At 26.5% G+C, this 16,834-nt stretch overlaps 7 protein-coding genes across 7 annotated transcripts; 2 read left to right on the forward strand and 5 right to left on the reverse strand. All coding sequences in view use genetic code 6, as the record gives it.

Annotated features, from left to right (window-relative positions):
- Positions 1 to 11: 11 nt before the first annotated feature.
- PTMB.105 (Ubiquitin protein ligase) lies at positions 12 to 2,885 on the forward strand. Its single annotated transcript, XM_001346893.1, has 7 exons — positions 12 to 224; positions 247 to 456; positions 483 to 606; positions 630 to 2,010; positions 2,035 to 2,368; positions 2,396 to 2,668; positions 2,694 to 2,885. The coding sequence occupies 7 exons, from the start codon at positions 12 to 14 to the stop codon at positions 2,883 to 2,885; spliced, it is 2,727 nt and encodes a 908-aa protein (XP_001346929.1).
- A 41-nt stretch (positions 2,886 to 2,926) lies between these two features.
- On the forward strand, positions 2,927 to 7,202 carry PTMB.106 (hypothetical protein). The annotated part of the gene is made up of 6 exons (XM_001346894.1): positions 2,927 to 2,982; positions 3,008 to 3,312; positions 3,338 to 6,743; positions 6,767 to 6,884; positions 6,913 to 7,131; positions 7,155 to 7,202. 6 exons carry the CDS (start codon positions 2,927 to 2,929, stop codon positions 7,200 to 7,202), a joined length of 4,152 nt encoding a protein of 1,383 aa, XP_001346930.1.
- Positions 7,203 to 7,263: 61 nt separating this feature from the next.
- Positions 7,264 to 11,271, reverse strand: PTMB.107c (Protein kinase). Its single annotated transcript, XM_001346895.1, has 10 exons — positions 7,264 to 7,375; positions 7,400 to 8,083; positions 8,108 to 8,319; positions 8,343 to 8,513; positions 8,539 to 9,754; positions 9,779 to 10,175; positions 10,202 to 10,671; positions 10,706 to 10,834; positions 10,862 to 11,058; positions 11,083 to 11,271. 10 exons carry the CDS (start codon positions 11,269 to 11,271, stop codon positions 7,264 to 7,266), a joined length of 3,777 nt encoding a protein of 1,258 aa, XP_001346931.1.
- A 422-nt stretch (positions 11,272 to 11,693) lies between these two features.
- PTMB.108c (Phosphatidylinositol 4-kinase) lies at positions 11,694 to 14,019 on the reverse strand. The annotated part of the gene is made up of 3 exons (XM_001346896.1): positions 11,694 to 11,979; positions 12,003 to 13,066; positions 13,093 to 14,019. The coding sequence occupies 3 exons, from the start codon at positions 14,017 to 14,019 to the stop codon at positions 11,694 to 11,696; spliced, it is 2,277 nt and encodes a 758-aa protein (XP_001346932.1).
- A 492-nt stretch (positions 14,020 to 14,511) lies between these two features.
- Positions 14,512 to 15,167, reverse strand: PTMB.108-bc (hypothetical protein). Its single annotated transcript, XM_001346897.1, has 3 exons — positions 14,512 to 14,795; positions 14,826 to 15,031; positions 15,055 to 15,167. The coding sequence occupies 3 exons, from the start codon at positions 15,165 to 15,167 to the stop codon at positions 14,512 to 14,514; spliced, it is 603 nt and encodes a 200-aa protein (XP_001346933.1).
- A 75-nt stretch (positions 15,168 to 15,242) lies between these two features.
- PTMB.109c (hypothetical protein) lies at positions 15,243 to 16,094 on the reverse strand. Its single annotated transcript, XM_001346898.1, has 1 exon — positions 15,243 to 16,094. One exon carries the CDS (start codon positions 16,092 to 16,094, stop codon positions 15,243 to 15,245), a length of 852 nt encoding a protein of 283 aa, XP_001346934.1.
- A 65-nt stretch (positions 16,095 to 16,159) lies between these two features.
- On the reverse strand, positions 16,160 to 16,818 carry PTMB.110c (Ras-related RAB). The annotated part of the gene is made up of 2 exons (XM_001346899.1): positions 16,160 to 16,290; positions 16,317 to 16,818. The coding sequence occupies 2 exons, from the start codon at positions 16,816 to 16,818 to the stop codon at positions 16,160 to 16,162; spliced, it is 633 nt and encodes a 210-aa protein (XP_001346935.1).
- Positions 16,819 to 16,834: the final 16 nt, after the last annotated feature.

Below are 16,834 nucleotides of genomic sequence, written 5' to 3' on the forward strand. Positions count from 1 at the left end.
TTTATATATTAATGATAAGTAAATTCAATAAATCAAATTTTTTGCTGTAGAAAAAAGAAGAGAAGTATTCTAGGGAGTTGGAAAGGAAAAAAATTGAGATGGCATCCAAAATTTTTATATTTTATAAAAATACAAAAATTTGTAATGATCTCAAAAAATCGATGATTTAATAGTACCTTCCAAAAATCTAAACTGCTTTATCTGTTCAATTTATGAAAGATCTGGTATATATAAATACTATAATAGCAAACATTTTATAAAGTCTGCAACATAACACTAAATAAATGTCCAGAATTTTTAAAACCCTTTTTTCTTTTAAATAAAAAGAATGTCTAAAACAATGAGACTTATGTTTTAAATATGCTTCAACTGTTTAGTGGATGCTTGTAGATTTAGTAGAATAATTTTGTTTTTAACTTATTCAAGGGAAATCAATTTTTAATGAATCGGCTGCATGTACGAATAATTAAATATATTTTTAGTTTTCCAAAGCCCTTTATCTCGGGTTTTATTTAATTCAGACATCAAAATAAGCTGATAATTTTATTAAATCTATCAATGAAATATTAATTTCGATCCATCAATTACTAAGCGCCTGTTAATTAGGTAAAAATATTTTATTATTTTAGATTTGTTTTATGCCTATTTCTATAGACTAGATACCTAAATCTTGCAAAATAATCTGCCTTAATTAATAGTTTAGAAAGGATTTGAAATATTTCTATTTTACTATCTAAATTTAAATAGAAATCAATAAGCAAGTTGGGATTTGGGATTTAATTACGTAATGATGATAGAATAGAACAGTTCATTTGATTTTAGCGACTTGATGAATCATATAAAAAAGTCTTAGCAATATAATTAGCTTATTTCTATGATATTAACTTCAGAATTAGAATTACAATAAATAAGAAAGTTATTTAATAAGTTACAAATATTAACAATTCCAAATAGTGAATTGTTATTTGAAATCCTAACTCAACTATTGTAGGTATTGGAGTAGAATTTTTATAGAATGAACATGCCTCAAGATTATAAGAATTTATAATATCAAAATAATTCAGAACACAAGAAATTAAAAATATTAAGAAAGAAAAAAGAATTTATCTAATTTACAGATTAAATCAATTTTTCAAAACTTTTAAGTCTATTAGAAAAACCATAATTCAGCGACCTCAGTTCAACAAGTAAGTTCATTTATTACTTGGTTAATATTGGATAAAATAGAAAATTGGAAATTATTTAATAGATGTAGAAATTAAGATACATAGATAATGATTTTACTAAATACTTGCTTAATTTATCAAAATTAAAAGAGTTCGAAAGTATTCCTGTTGAATCTATATCTGTGTATTGTTATTTTAAGGCTAACGAATTCTAATTATTGGATGATAAGGAGTTTAGAAATATTGCTCTGAAGAATGAAGCAGTAAAGCAAGAGTTGAATGAAATTTTTGGATTTATAATAGAATATGCAAAGTTTTGTATTTCTTATAATGTAAACCAACACATCTATAAGGAACTGAAACTATTTATACGAGAAATATTTGATCGTAATTAGATTTTAAATTTTTATTAATGGAAATACGAAAATATGAAGATAAACAATCACATCCCCTTTTTTTCATTATTTTCACAAAGAATTCAGAAGTTCAATTAATATTTGGAAGAGGATAAGAAATAATTCAATAGAAACATTCTGGCTATGCTTACTTATGATGAATTTGGAGAGCCAATTATGAAACAAAGCATGATGGTTGTGATTAGGAGAGGAGAAGAATTTTAAGATGCATTTGATTAATTGGAGAAAAAATAATTAAAGAATATGTTTCATGTAAAGTTTGTGAATTAGATGGGTATACCAGAAGATGGAATAGATGCTGGGGGAGTGACAAAAGAGTTTATAACAAGAGTAGTTAATTAAGCATTGGATCCAACATTTGGTTTATTCATCGAGACTCCAGAGAAGACTATGATTCCTAATCCTGCATTTATGTAGGAGGAGAAATAGTAAAATATATGTTAAATATTTAGAAAATACGCCTTCATTGGTAAAATAATAGGGAAGGCTATTTATGAAGGAGTGCTTATAGAGAAGGTCCTAAATCAAGTGTTTCTTAATTAGGTTTTAGGAATAACGAATACAATTAATGATTTTCGATTTTATGATTCAGATCAATATCATAGAATTTGCAATCTCAAGAATCAAGATGTAACTGATTTTGGATTGACTTTTTCAATTACTCAGGAGTTTTATGGGTAGATTGTAGAATTTGATCTGATTCCTAATGGGAGATAGATTAATGTGACAAACGAGAATAAAATATCGTACATCAATTTGTACTGCCATTTTAGGTTGAATAAATAGGTAAAAGTATGATAGTAATTGTTACAGATAAAAGAACAGAGCCAAATCTTTAGGGCAGGACTGGAACAAGTAATTGATCCTGAGAAGTTCAAACTGTTTACTAATCAGGAATTATAATTGTTAATATCAGGATAGCCAGTCATTGATATATAAGATTTGATTTCGAATACCAAGTACCAGGGATACCAACCTTATGACAAGACAATTGAGGACTTTTGGAGCGTTGTGAATGACTTCGAATATGAACAGTAGAGTTAGTTTTTGTTCTTCTTCTCTTCGTGCTCCAGAGCTCCCACTTAGGTATTTTGAATAATTTACAAGAAAGGGATTTAAAAGTCTGGATCCTCCGTTTATGATTCAGAAAGTGCCCATTCATCATCAGAGTGAAATGTAGAAATTGCCAACTGCTTCTACTTGCTTTAATATCCTAAAATTGCCTGACTATAGAAATAGAGATATTCTCAGGGAAAAATTAGTTAAAGCCATTAGTTCAAACACAGGATTTGAGTTAACATGAATTATAGTATATTGATATTATAACATAAATAATATTTATTTATGTAATAGTAACTTCTGAATCCTCTGCCAAATATCAATGAGAAATACATGATTAAGTAATTATATATACTACTCAATCAGTATTAATGGGAATGACATTTTACCTAACAGTGGGAGAAAATCTTCCTAGTACGATGAAAGACCTTCAGAATAACGAAGAAGAGAAGAGCAGAAGTAGGAGCTGTCTCATTATAGAGATTTATGTGAGCAATTGAATAAAGAGAATTTGTTACTTAAATCCTTCCAAATAGAAAATAATGAGTTAAAATAAAAATAATTGCTCATGAATGTTGAGTTATCGGCTGCCCAATAGGAACTCTCGAGAATCAGAAACCAATTTGGATCTCAATAATCAACTGATAGGCAAGTTTAAAAAATTTAACAAGGTATTTTATGACAGCAATTTTATAGATAATTTAAATTTGTAATAGTAAATTAGTGACTTAAACAAATAAAAGCAGAATCTAGAGGCAGAACTGAAGTTATTCAAAGAAAACCGGTTAACTTAGACTATTGAAATACCAGATATGAATGCTTCAGTGTATCAGAGAAAAATAAAAGAAATGGAGGAAGATATTTAAATTTTGATTGATGATTATAATAGTAGTTAAGAAAAATTAGAAAAAGCTTTGAATGAATAAAAACAATAATTCAAATCTGACATTGATTAACTCAGAAGTCAGAACTAGTTGATGTCTGCAGAGATCTCGGGATGGCAATAAAGGTATAACAATTTAGAAATAATGAAGAATGAATTATCTAACAAATTAATTATTCTAGAAAAAGAAAATTAATAATTAGTGTATAAAACTAGATATGATGAATCCTAGGCTAATCTAGAAATCATATCCTAATTGAAAGATCAGATCACCTAATAAACCAAATCGATTACCAACTTAAAAGCAGAATTATAGTAGAAATAACAAAGTGAATCTTAATTAATTTATGAATAACAAATTATTAAATAAAAATTAGAGTAATTCTAAACCCAAACACTGAATTCATAAAAAATAGATAATCAACAATATAAAAATGAAATTTCTAAATTGAAATAGGAAATAGAATAATTGTAATTAGAACAAAAAGACAATGACTTTTACAAAACTAACATATACAATTTAAAGGAAGAATAACTACTTTAGTAGATCGACTCTCAATAAGAGGAGATTAAAAGACTAAGGGAAGAATTAATATCTTAGGAGGAGCAACACACTAAGAGGTTGAAAGATTAAGAACATCATTTCTAAATTGAAATCAAAAGTATCAATGAGAAATATGTTGTTTTACAAAATGAAATTAATTGTAAACCTTAATCTTATGAAGAAAGTAGAATTAAATTCTAAACTTAATTAGAAGTCAATAATTATGAAGCATAAACAGAAAAATTAAAAAGAGATATTCGCTAAATGGAATAGCAAATGAAAGAGCATGATATTCAAGTTAAGCTTTGGTAGGAGAGGTTTTATGAATAGCAGACATAAAATGAAGATTTGAGATACAAACATCAAGAATTACGAAATTAAATCAGCTAGTATCTTAGTTATAAAACTTAAAATGAATACGATTAAAAGACCATTCATAACTTAGAGGCCTTAGTAGAAGAATAATAAAATATAATGCATACATTATACCAAAAAGAATAGCATTATAAAGAGACAATCACAAAATACATTTAGAAAATAGAAGAATTTTAGTATGTAAATAATGAAGAATCAGTGAATTAGATTTAATAACTGTAATTTTAATTGGATCAATTGTAAATTAAGATCAAAGAACAAGAAGCTTAATTAAACATTAAATCGACATAAAGTTTTGATTTGGAAACATAGATTGAAATTGAAAAACTTAAATTTTCAGAAAGAGAAATCCTTATTTCAAAATAATAAAAATAAGATAAAAAAAGAATACAGCAATTAGAATTGCAAGTTGAAAACCTTTAGAAAGATTATGCTTTACTAAGTCAGAAGAAGAATGAAGTTATCAAAGAGTATGTTTAAGTAGAAAATTAATAAGAAAAAGAAAGAATTATTTAATTAGAGCAATCCTTATCAAATCTTCAATAAGAATATGTCATTATGAATTAATAGTATCTCAGTCTTCAAAATCAATGTAACACTTTAATTATTAGATCAGAACAAAGCAAAGGATCTGAGGAGGATAAAATTAAAATAAAGTAATTGGAAGAATAACTAAGAATAATGAAGGATCAATACTTTGAGTTAAATTCATTGAAATAATAAGTGTTGAAGGAAGTTGTTAAAGAAGTTATTGAAGTCCCATCAGAAAGTGATTAGATGTTAATTAAGTAGTTGAGATAGGAATTACAATAATTATAGGCAGAATATATGATATTAAATAATCAAAAGCGCAATTATGTTGAGGTGTAATCTGAGGTTGATAAAAATAGGATTAAAGAATTAGAACGATAATTGATTATCTTAAGGCAAGATTATGAGGAAGTTTGTAAAAAGAAATAATTAACAATAACAGAGTTTACAGAGGTTTCTTCAAAATAAGATTTGTATAGGATTTAATAACTGGAGAAAACGGTTTAACAATTACAAGAAGAAAATTTCAAATTGCAAATTTAGTATTCTGAACAACTTAAGAAATCTGTTATTATTAATTAGGATTTTGAATAAGTTTAAGAACTTTAATTTTAATTAACTACATTGAGAGAAGAAAATAAAAAATTGTATTTCCAATTGAATTAATAAAATGAATCTCTAAAGAAGTCATCTAGTTCTGATTTTCTAAAGATCTAATAATTAGAACAGAAGATCAGGAATTTAGAATAGAGTAATTTGGAGTTATAGAAATTACAATCTCAAATTAAAATAGTTAAGGAAACTGTTGAAGTAAGTAAGGATGAAGATTTATTCAAGATATAATAGTTAGAGTTATAACTATAATTAAAAACTGATGATATGTAGTATCTAGAGAAGTAATTAAATCTTTAAAAGAAAAATGTAGAAGAATTAATATCTGCAAATGAAAAAATGAAATATGAAAATACAAAAATGAGATCATAGTTATATGAATTGTAATCCACTGTTGATGATTTGTAATTTAAGATTAAGGAGAATAGTAAGTCTTAGGAAGAAATTAAATATTATTAATAGATGATCAGTTAATATGAACAAAGAGACAAAATGAAAAATGATTCACAAAAAGTGATTAGTGAATTGAAGAGCAAATTAAATGAATCAGAAAACCAGGTAAAAAGACAATGGGGAGAATTTGAATTAAGCAAACAAGATTATGAATTTAAATTAAAAAGCCAAGATACAAAATATAGTCAATAGATTTAATAATTATAATAGGAATTATAATTCAAATTATAATCAAGTGAATAAGAAAATTTAATTTGCAAAAATACATGTAAATAAATCTAAATCTAGAATGATGAAATGCAAAGAGAAATCAAAAGATTATCTGATTTGATAAGACAAAAGAATGATGAAATTAGGAAACTGAATGAAAACATACAAATATATTCTGTCAAAATCGATTAATACTAAACCAATTTCAAAGAAAATTAAATATAAATACAAGAAAATAATGTATAACAAGAAAAAATGTCTTAATTAATGCAACATTGTACTAAATTAGAAAATGCCTTAAAATAATTTGAAGAAGAAAAAAAAATTGAAAATAAAGAGCTTCATGAACATTTCAATAAAAAGATGATGGAAGTCTAAGAAATTATCCATAAAAAAGATGATGAAATCTAATAGCTGTCTATTTACATTGCAAGTCAACAGCAATAAATTTAAAATTAAGAGCTTGCTAAGATTTAATTTGCTAGATAAGATGAGTATTTATATTTCATTAATTTAGCAATTAACAATTTTTGATTGAGTTGTAGAATTAATTAAGTATAGTAAAACAAGAATTATTGAGGTAAACAACTTTGAAAGAAGAATATTAAAATAAAAACAATGAATTAATATTAAAAGTACAGTTATTATATCTAGATGTTTTAGATGGCAGAATATGAATAAGGGAATAGAGTTTCAGTTAAACCTGATTACTAGTTGACTGAAAGACTCAAAGGGGCAAGTAGTTATAGGAATCTTGCTAATGTTGAATACAATTTGAATGAGTCACAATTCTAAAAGTCAAATTAAAATTAAATGAGAACAAGAGATTCAACAAGCCTATATAATCCTAAGCCCAATAATTTTAATCCTCTAAATTCTTCTGTATTATTTTATATTTAGTGTAGATTATAAAATAAAAAGTATTTACTCAAAAAAAGAGTTAAATATATTGAAGACCATTTGTTTAATAATAATAAATATTTATTGATAATATTAAAATACAAGGAGTTAAATTCAGAAAACATCTTCATACAAAAGTAACATTTAAACTTCATGTTCTTGTTCATAATGATCAATTTTGTTTAAGGTTCTTTTTAATTTGTTTTCCTCCATCCTAATTTTAGAGCTATAATCAATTCAAAATAGTTACAGCTTATCATTTGCTTCTTCTAAACTTAATTTAACTAATAAATCTAATCTTTCTAAGTTGGATAGTTAACTCTTCAACTTTTATGCTAAAGTTTAATTTTTAACTTCCTTCTTTTCTAAGTTGTTTAAGAACTATTAGACTTTTTCACAATTTTTGCCATCAGCTTCACCTTCTTTTAATACCATTTTGGGTACAATCAAACCAGGCATAGAAAGTATTGTGTTCCAGTTAATACCTTCAAAAAATGGATGCTTTTTTATTTCATTAATGTCTTGGTGTCCAATTCTTTTGTTGTAATCAGGTTCCATTAATCGACACATGAGATCATAGGCATTGTGAGATATGCTTTCCTCTTCAATATCACTTACATTTGGCCATTCAATTCTGTAATTCAAAATGTTATCAAAGATCTTCTCAACAGAATCATCATTGAAGGGAGGTATTCCGCAAAGCATTTCATACATTATGACACCCAAACTCCAATAATCTAAACTGCTATTTGTTAAGGATTCCCCTTTTAAGACTTCTGGAGCAATATAATCAGGAGTTCCAACAATTCTTTTGTTTTTACTACTATAATTTTGAATGCTTGCTCTGACGGCTTGCTAAGCTTAGGGTAATTTCAGATCAAAGACAGTATTATATTATGGATCATTATGATCAGCAAATTCAGGAATTGTGTTTCTTAAAATAAACAAATAATCTTACGCTTCAATGTCCTATTATCTTAATTTTAATTTTAATCTATTATTAAAGCCAACCTCTGATAAACCAAAATCAGCTAATTTAGCATGGCCTTGTTTATCCAATAGTATATTATCTGGTTTTAAATCTCTATGGACAATCTTTTTGGATCTCAAATATTCTAAAGCCAATACGACTTCAGCTACATAATGCTTGACGTATTCCTCGTCTAAAGCCTTAATATAAGAGAATCTGATACCGTATACATCTTTAGAATATGTGAGAAATCTCCTCCTACCATATATTCTTAGACAAAGCATAAATTTTATTCATGGCTGAATGAATAATAGGCTTTAACTACAAAATCTCCAGATAAAATTTCAAAAATATTTCTTTCTGCTTTTAAAGTGTCTAACTAAGTCTCCAATTACTTTTAATAATATTAATTAATTTACTTTTTGAGAGCAATCAATTATTTTCATAGCATATAAATCCCCTGAAGTCTTCTTCTTCACTAAAAATACCCATCCAAATGCTCCTTGTCCAAGAGGTTTTATAAATTCAAAATCTTTCAAGCCAATCTCTTAGGATTAATTTGCTTTTTCAGCATTTATACTCACTAGTTCAGAATCTGAATTATAGCCTCTATCAACTGTGATGACTTCGAAGTCAAATGATTATTTGGATTTCTATGGAACCACAGCCATACTTTATTTCATATTATTATTCATTGAATTTTAAGGATAGAATAAACTTTTTTTTGGTTTACTCAAAGAATGATCAAAGTCATTATCATCATTATCATCATTAGTTTCATTCTATTTAATATTAGCTTTTTTTGCACTGGAGGATGAATAATTTGGACTCGCATCTTGAGGTGCCTCTAGATTTTAAGGTGAAATTTAGTTAGGTGATTCTTCAATTATTTATTCTGTTTCCATTCTTGCTCCTAGTTCAATGTGTAAGGGTTTTTGTGGCTCTTGTTAATTAAACGATATTGGTAATTTTCTACTGCCTTTCATCATCATATTTCTGTCACTGTTCTTCATATTGTTTTATTAAGATTTTTTCAATTCTTGATTGGAGTTTGGATTTGAATTCTAGACTTAATTTAGTTCTTCATCAGATTCACATTATTTAATATTTTCAAATGAATTTATTGCATTTCCTTCTTTGTCTTTCTATAAATCTTCAATCGAATCTACTTATCTACCAAGTCCTATTGATGGTATTAACTATTTTTTCATAGGAATTTCTTAATCGGAATCACATTGTGCAAAATCTGCAAAAGAGCAAATCTTCTAATTTCTAGGAGTTTCATCCTAAAAGTCCGATGATCCCATTCTTCCTGTTGGAGATTAATTAGAAGACTCAATTACTGAATCAACAGCTGTAGGGGATTGAGCTCTTCTGAATATAGAGGGTTTATTAGATTTTGGACTAATTAGTGTATCAGAAGAATTAGATAGATTTGCAATTTTATCCAATATCTTTGACCCTGGATTCGATTGTAATTGAGGTGGCTCTTCGGGATTGTTTTTTGATAAAAATGTCCTTTTCATTTAATTACTTCCAAGCACCTAGGATCTGGACATTGACATAGTTGTTAAGCTATCTCTTCTGTTAATGTCATTTACACTTCCAACGTTAGATGTATTAAATTTATCTTTACTAATAATCATTATTGTTATTTACTTAATTAACGACATAATCATAACATTCTTCTTCTTATTATTGTTAGTTAGATTCTTTGGAGTTTAACAAACATAATCATCATCCTCTTCGTAAATCGTATCATTCCTTTTAAGCTTTTATTAGATGGTAGCGGTAATATTAGTGAATTTGGATACTCTAAATGAACTTGAATTAGAATTCTTATATTTTTATTTTAAATCTATTTCAATTTTTTGGTTTATCTTTTAACTTTCTTAAATTTGTTATGATTCCAAATTTTAAATAATTTTAAAGTATTCCATTCTATCATATATACAAGAACGAGCTTTATCTATAATCTCAAGTACTGAGTCATTATTTTAATCATTTTCTAAATTAAATTTAGCTTCTGTTAATTCATCAAATGTTATTCGATTTACTAAATTATAGATATCTAAAAATTACATTTATTATCCTCATTATTAACATTACTATTTAACACCTTCTCAGTATAGTTTACTATTGTAGTCATCACAGAGTTTATAAAGGCTAATTCTTTTTTGGCTTTATTCTTTTCATCTTCCTCTTGTTAGAGTTTATTGTCTTCTAAATGGATTGTATGTGTTCTTCTAAGTGATCTTAGTGGTTTTTTTTCTTCCTCTTATTTTTTCAATTTCTATCTATTTTACTTTTGTTCTTATAAGCTCAATTTACCCAATTTGATCTAAACGTCATGTTTGAATTTATATGCTAATTAAGATGCATCTGCTAATTATAAATTTAATTGTAATAATTTCTTGCTTTGTTCGGCCTTCCTTTCACATGTTATACAATGAGCTGCCATTATCTCTACTTCTATCAACTACTCGCAGATTCGGCATACGATTTTACTATGCTTTTATAAATCTAATTCTTTTAATTTACTTTGTATAAGTCTATTTTAATTAATTAATGATTATTTTATTTTACGTTTTAGTTTCAACAAATACACGTTTACTACGCAAAGCTGTGCTTTATTCTGGCTGATGTTCATCTAGCCAAAACAACACAAATTGAGCACACACATTCCTTATTACTGAAAGCACTCTTTTCTAGATTCTATATTTATAATTAAATATTGTATACTTCTAAAGTTAATTAGCAATTTTTAAATTTCTAGAACTCCCCTTTTTAAACCCTTTTAGATAATCTAAGCTTGTTTACTTTTTCAGGGTCTCCATGTTTGCTAAAACACAGCCCAATTAATCTTGGTCAAACGAATTTATTGTGGATTTTAATGTGTTACGCAATTCATTTAAATAAGTCAATGAAGGCGTCCCAAACTACAATACTAATATTACACATACCTATCCCGCAATTAGCAATTCGATAATAAAATTTATCTAATCCATAATGAGTTCAACATCCTTTCTACTCTATATCACACATTTTAAACGATGAACTTATTTTACAATATAATTCAATGGTGGTTTTGGAATTGTGAATTCTAATTTACTTGCCTTTACCTGTAAAGAGTGGAATTATATTTTATTCATTAATTAATATGTATTAATCTAATTTAATACAATTAGGCAAATTCACTGTCCGAATTTTTGTTGTTTATAACTGTATATTCCCCCCTTGTTTCGGCCTTTTCTTATTTTTGAACTCATAATCATGTGTCTTTAATCTCACATTCAAATTCCTTATACTTTTCAAAAAGATACTCAATTTTATATACAATTATTTTACAATAATTTGAATTACAAATCAAATATACGAAGAATACCCCTTCTTTACTCATTTGCATAATATATAATCAATTGAAGTAAAAATAACGGTATGCATTTAAGTAGTTGATTACATTATTTTTTAATATCTACTAAGAATAACATAATAAGATATTTGAAACTAAAGTCAAATGAACAGGAAGCATGTCAAAATTGGAAATTTATCAAACAAATAAATTCAAAAATTCTCAATAAAATATTCCTTATGCAAAATATTAAAATTTGTCATACCTAAAAAATACTTTTATAATTTACCATCTTGCTCTCCAATTATCCAATGATTTGTCAATTAGCTCTTATACATGAACGTATAATTCAGCTGATGATTATACTTTTGGATTGAATCTTAATTACAATTCTTTTAAAGTCTATTCTCCCTTTGAAAAACAAGGTAACGTTGTTCCATGTCCTGTATACATCATCTCAGCTAGAAGTAAGATCTCTTTTTAATGTTTTTAACATGCCTTAAACCCTCTAAAATTATTATTATAAAATACTAGAAAAATAATTTTCTGAAATTTTCCCTAAACAGATTCCCTTTCACTCCTCCTAAAACTTCGATATAATCAGACAATAATTTAAAAGGTACGTTTTTTTCAAACTCTACTCCTTTTCCTGGAGCTATTGACAAAAAGAAACCAAAATCTATGTGTATCAAGTGTCCTTCACTATCCAATAATATATTTCCATTATGTCTATCTTTGACTTATAAAAAATAACACACTAATCCATAGGCTGCTAAAGATTGAACGTAATTATCCAAAGCCTAATCGATTTTATGTCTAAAAAAACTTCTAAAAAAATCTGAAAAATTTTTGAATTGAGTATATTCTTTTCTTAAATGTTTCTACAAACTATCAATAGTAGTTGCATTTTTGATCATTTCAATAATACCACAATCTGGACCCATTGAAAGTACTTCATAGTATCTTAACTTTAAAGGCAAGCCTTCCTTTTTAAATATTTAGTCAAATTAAGAGATCAATTACAATGCAAATTATTCCTGCTTTAGATTATCACCTGTTTTTATGATTAAATGAACAATATTCCAAGTTTAAAGTTATGAAAAAATTGATTAAGATTTAATTCTTTCAAATTGATCTAGTGAATTCTCACCAAAGATTGCTTATTTCATTTCTAAATGTTCTTGAGTTGTTAAGACTAAACCTCTATTAGGTTGAACGAAACTATTTTTTCCAATTTTACTTGTCAACCAATTGCCTTCTCCAGTCTTTTCCTGTGAGATACTAGATTGCTCATCTATACTAAAAGCCTACACATTTTCTTCTAAAGAATAAGCAGAAGATATTTCAGGTTTTAATTTTTATTGATCAATTTACTCGTCATCATTTTCATCTTATGTTTATTGATGATAAAATTATGATGTTCCTTATGTTACCGGATGATGAACTTAAGGAGCCATTTAAAAGAATTTGATCTATTAAAACTCATTCTAAATTTATTTTAATGCATCTGTAGATGAAAATGTTCTCCTATTTTCCATGTCAGAATGATCTTCAATAAATAGTTAACTCTAGGTTCTTTACAATAATTTGTATGACTAAAATCGTAAACATACAATATTACACTCATAGTAATTGGTCGAGATATTTTCTTCTCAATAAATTTATGGTTGCTTTAACCTTCAATTTCTGGCCTATAGGATTCCAAAGTTAAACTAAAGGGACTTCTCATTTTAGTTGAGAATACTTTACTTTCCTTTGGGACAATTTTTAGAATGGCATAATTCCTTACTTAATTATTCACAAAAGGAACATAAACAGAGGCTGGTAAATTTTTATTCATTTTTTACAAACAAGCCTGTAAAGCCTCTGTTTTTTTAGTTTGAACTTTAGATAATTCATCACAAATTCTCATAATATCATTCCAAAATTAAATGTTTGATATAAATGCTGTATCTATAGTTTTTTCCTTCTTTTCTTAGTTAAATATTGACTCATAATCTTAAAGTTCAATTTCTTTAGGATTTTTCACTCTATTATCATAGGGATGAGAATTCTGGTACTTAAGCCAATCGGGTGTGCCATATTTTTAAATAGCTTCATTAACTTTGACTGATTATTATTTTGTAGTTCCTTAATAAACAGCTTATAATTATGATTTTTTTGGAGAATTTTCATCAGAATCTGAATTATCCTCTTTTAAGTTACTCAGTTCTAAATTCATTTATAGGATATGAGTAGCAATTAGTAGATTACCTGCGTAATTTTGTGCCATTTGATATACAAAATAATCAAGAAATTTCTTGACGACATTAATAGTGACTGTTTCATGGGGTGTTATAATTTAAGATAAGCTTTTCATCTAAAAATAAACTAAATGTGCAAAAAAGAAATCTAATGAAGATGCTTTTAAGACAAATTGTTTTAAATTTTCATCTGATAATTATTGATGGAATACCATAAAATTAACCATTTAAGGGATGAAATATTCAAGATCTTCTCTCAAATAATTTGATTAAAAATTTGGATTTATACGACATCGAGATAACATCGAAATGGCCTTATGTTTATCTTCAGAAACATACAATCTAATGATAACTTCTAAAATATCAGAATCTGAAATCTAGTTTTTTTGATATATTTTACATCTAAAAAATTATTTTTATATTTGCGAAGTATTTCGTTAGTTTTATAAAAGGATTTCGGGAGAACTCCTTTATTTTTTTTTGAAAAGCAAAAACAATTTACTCCCTCTTCTTGTTACATAATAAATATAATATATATCAAATAAATTAATTTATATAAACCTAAATTATTAGATTTAGAGAATTTATTTTTTAAGCCTTGACAAAATAAGTCTAGCGAATTACAATTAATAAAACATTCATGAAATGAAAAAGGAATCTATTCTGGATAATTTCAAAATTAACTCCATTTAAAAATTTGGAATTCTCTAAAATAATGGTACTAATAAATTAGCAGAAAAAGAATTAAATCAGATAGAAATTGCTCTTTTAGACATTTTAAACATTATGATATACAATCAACGTTTTCTAAATTTCTTAATAATTTCTTCGGCATCATCAGCATCACTTAGTAGGCTATCTATATCTGAAATTCTCTCAGAGTCTAATTTTGATTCATCAGAAATATCATCATCATCATCGTCATCATCCTCTTCATTATTTCCATCATCTGAGTGTTGCTTCTTAAGTTTGCCTTTTGTGTTTTTCTCATTATGATTGGTTTATTATGGATTTTTTTCATCTAATGAATCAGCGCTAAATTAAGATTTATTATCATCATCTCCTTAGTCCTTAAGAATTTCTAAATTAAGGCCATATCATTATTTTTTACCTTCTACATTTCTTCCGGCACCTTCATCTCCGCTTGAGTTATCATCAAATCTGTTTTCTGGTTATTCTTTAGTAAGTTTCTTTTGTTTCAATTCAGCCAACCATTTATGATATACATCAATAGCCTCATCTAATCCTTTGATTTTAGTATGAAAGGAAACTTAACATTTATCACAATTTAATTCTGCAATCTTAATTATTTTTTTTCTATTTCTTTTTTTTATTTTTACATTTTAACAATTACGCAGTTTTTATAGCCGCAAAGAGCACAATCAAATATGGTTTTAATTGATTAAACTTTTTCTTTTTTTGGCATTCTATTCGATTTTCTTCTTCCTCCCATTTTTTTATATAATTAATAAAATAATACTTTAAAAATTAGATTAAGTAATTTTTTATAGATATATAATAAACATTTTCACTTTTAATCAACCAAAGATTATAGCAATTCTTGAGTTTAATTTTCATCAAAACTTTCATATTGTTATATTTTATTTTCTAATTCCATAATTTTTTCTTCATATCTATTTCTTTATTAATCTGCTTAGGATTCATAAAGTTATACTTTGTTAGAAAGTTAATTGATCCACATTTTCTAGTGTTCCAATTCTTCTTAGTAATCATTATATTATTTTTATTATAATTAGGCCAACTCATCCAATTATAATTTTAGCATTTCTATTTCTTAAATTTTTTCATCTAATTGCAATTGAACAACTTCCAAATTGCCATTGCTATTTGAGCAAGCATGATTAGATTGTTTAGGCTGATCAGAGTCATATTTAATCTATTGAAATAAAGCCTAATTGAGATTAGAGATTTCCAAAGATTCTAAGGCTTATTCTTAAGCCTATTCTGCAATTAACTTAAATTTTTAAACTTTTTCAGAGAGCTTTTTATTCTACTCAATCAATGATTAAACTTGAGTTGCCAAGTACTCAGGATCTTTGTCTCTGAGTAAATTTTATAATTCTAAAGCTTCAAGTTTAACACTTAATTATTTCTTCTATTCCTTCATTTATTCTAAGTCTTTGATTACTTTGGTATATTCATTTTATACTAAAAAGTCTAGGATGGATTGCAAGTCTGATTGATATTGATTCAAATGCTGTTGGATAAGTGTTAAATTATTGTTTCTTATAGCCTCATTTATTCCAATTTATATAAATTTAATTTTCTCTAAGATGCAGTTGTATGATATTTATTCAATATATTATTTCTATTTTGTATTTAATGAAGGTGATTATTTATTTAACTTATTTTATCTCATTAATTTGTAAAAATAATAAAATTTATTACTGATATATATATAAACTTATATGATTTATAATCAATTCAACAACATTAAGTATTTCGTTTTTGAGAAGTGTCTGTTTCTTTAGTGTTAGTGATAACAATAGCATTTTCTGTGATAATCTTAGGACTCTACTGATCTTGTTTGAGTTGTTTCAACTACATATGGATCTCTAAATTAGTATAAATGTATAAAAACCTTAAATTAATAGTTCAAATGCTTTGTCCACATTCTAAGAAGTCAAGGCTGAAGTCTCAATATATCCAGCCCCTATTTACTTTGCAACCTGTTGAGCCGTGTCACTCCCCACTACTCTTTGTTGACTTAAATCCAACTTATTTCCGATTAGAATTATTTTGACATTAAAATCAGCTTATTATTTTACTTCTTCATACCACTTAACTACATTATCGAGAGATTCCTGATGAGTGAGATCAAAGCATATTATGACCCCATGAGAACCCTTATAATAAGAATTGCTGATAGATCGATATCTCTCTTGTCCAGCTGTATCCCACAATTACAACTTGATGTGTTCATTCTTGATCGAGATCACTTTAGTGAAAAATTACACTCCTATTGTTGATTTTAAATCATTAGAAAAGGTATGATTCACAAACCTCAACAATAGATTAGTCTTACCTACTCCAGAATCGCCAATCACAATGACCTTAAGTAAATAATTGAAGCTATCTATCATATTGGGGTTATTTTAT

This window comes from Paramecium tetraurelia, assembly GCF_000141845.1.
Source record: "Paramecium tetraurelia macronuclear, complete genome".
Taxonomy (NCBI): domain Eukaryota; phylum Ciliophora; class Oligohymenophorea; order Peniculida; family Parameciidae; genus Paramecium; species Paramecium tetraurelia.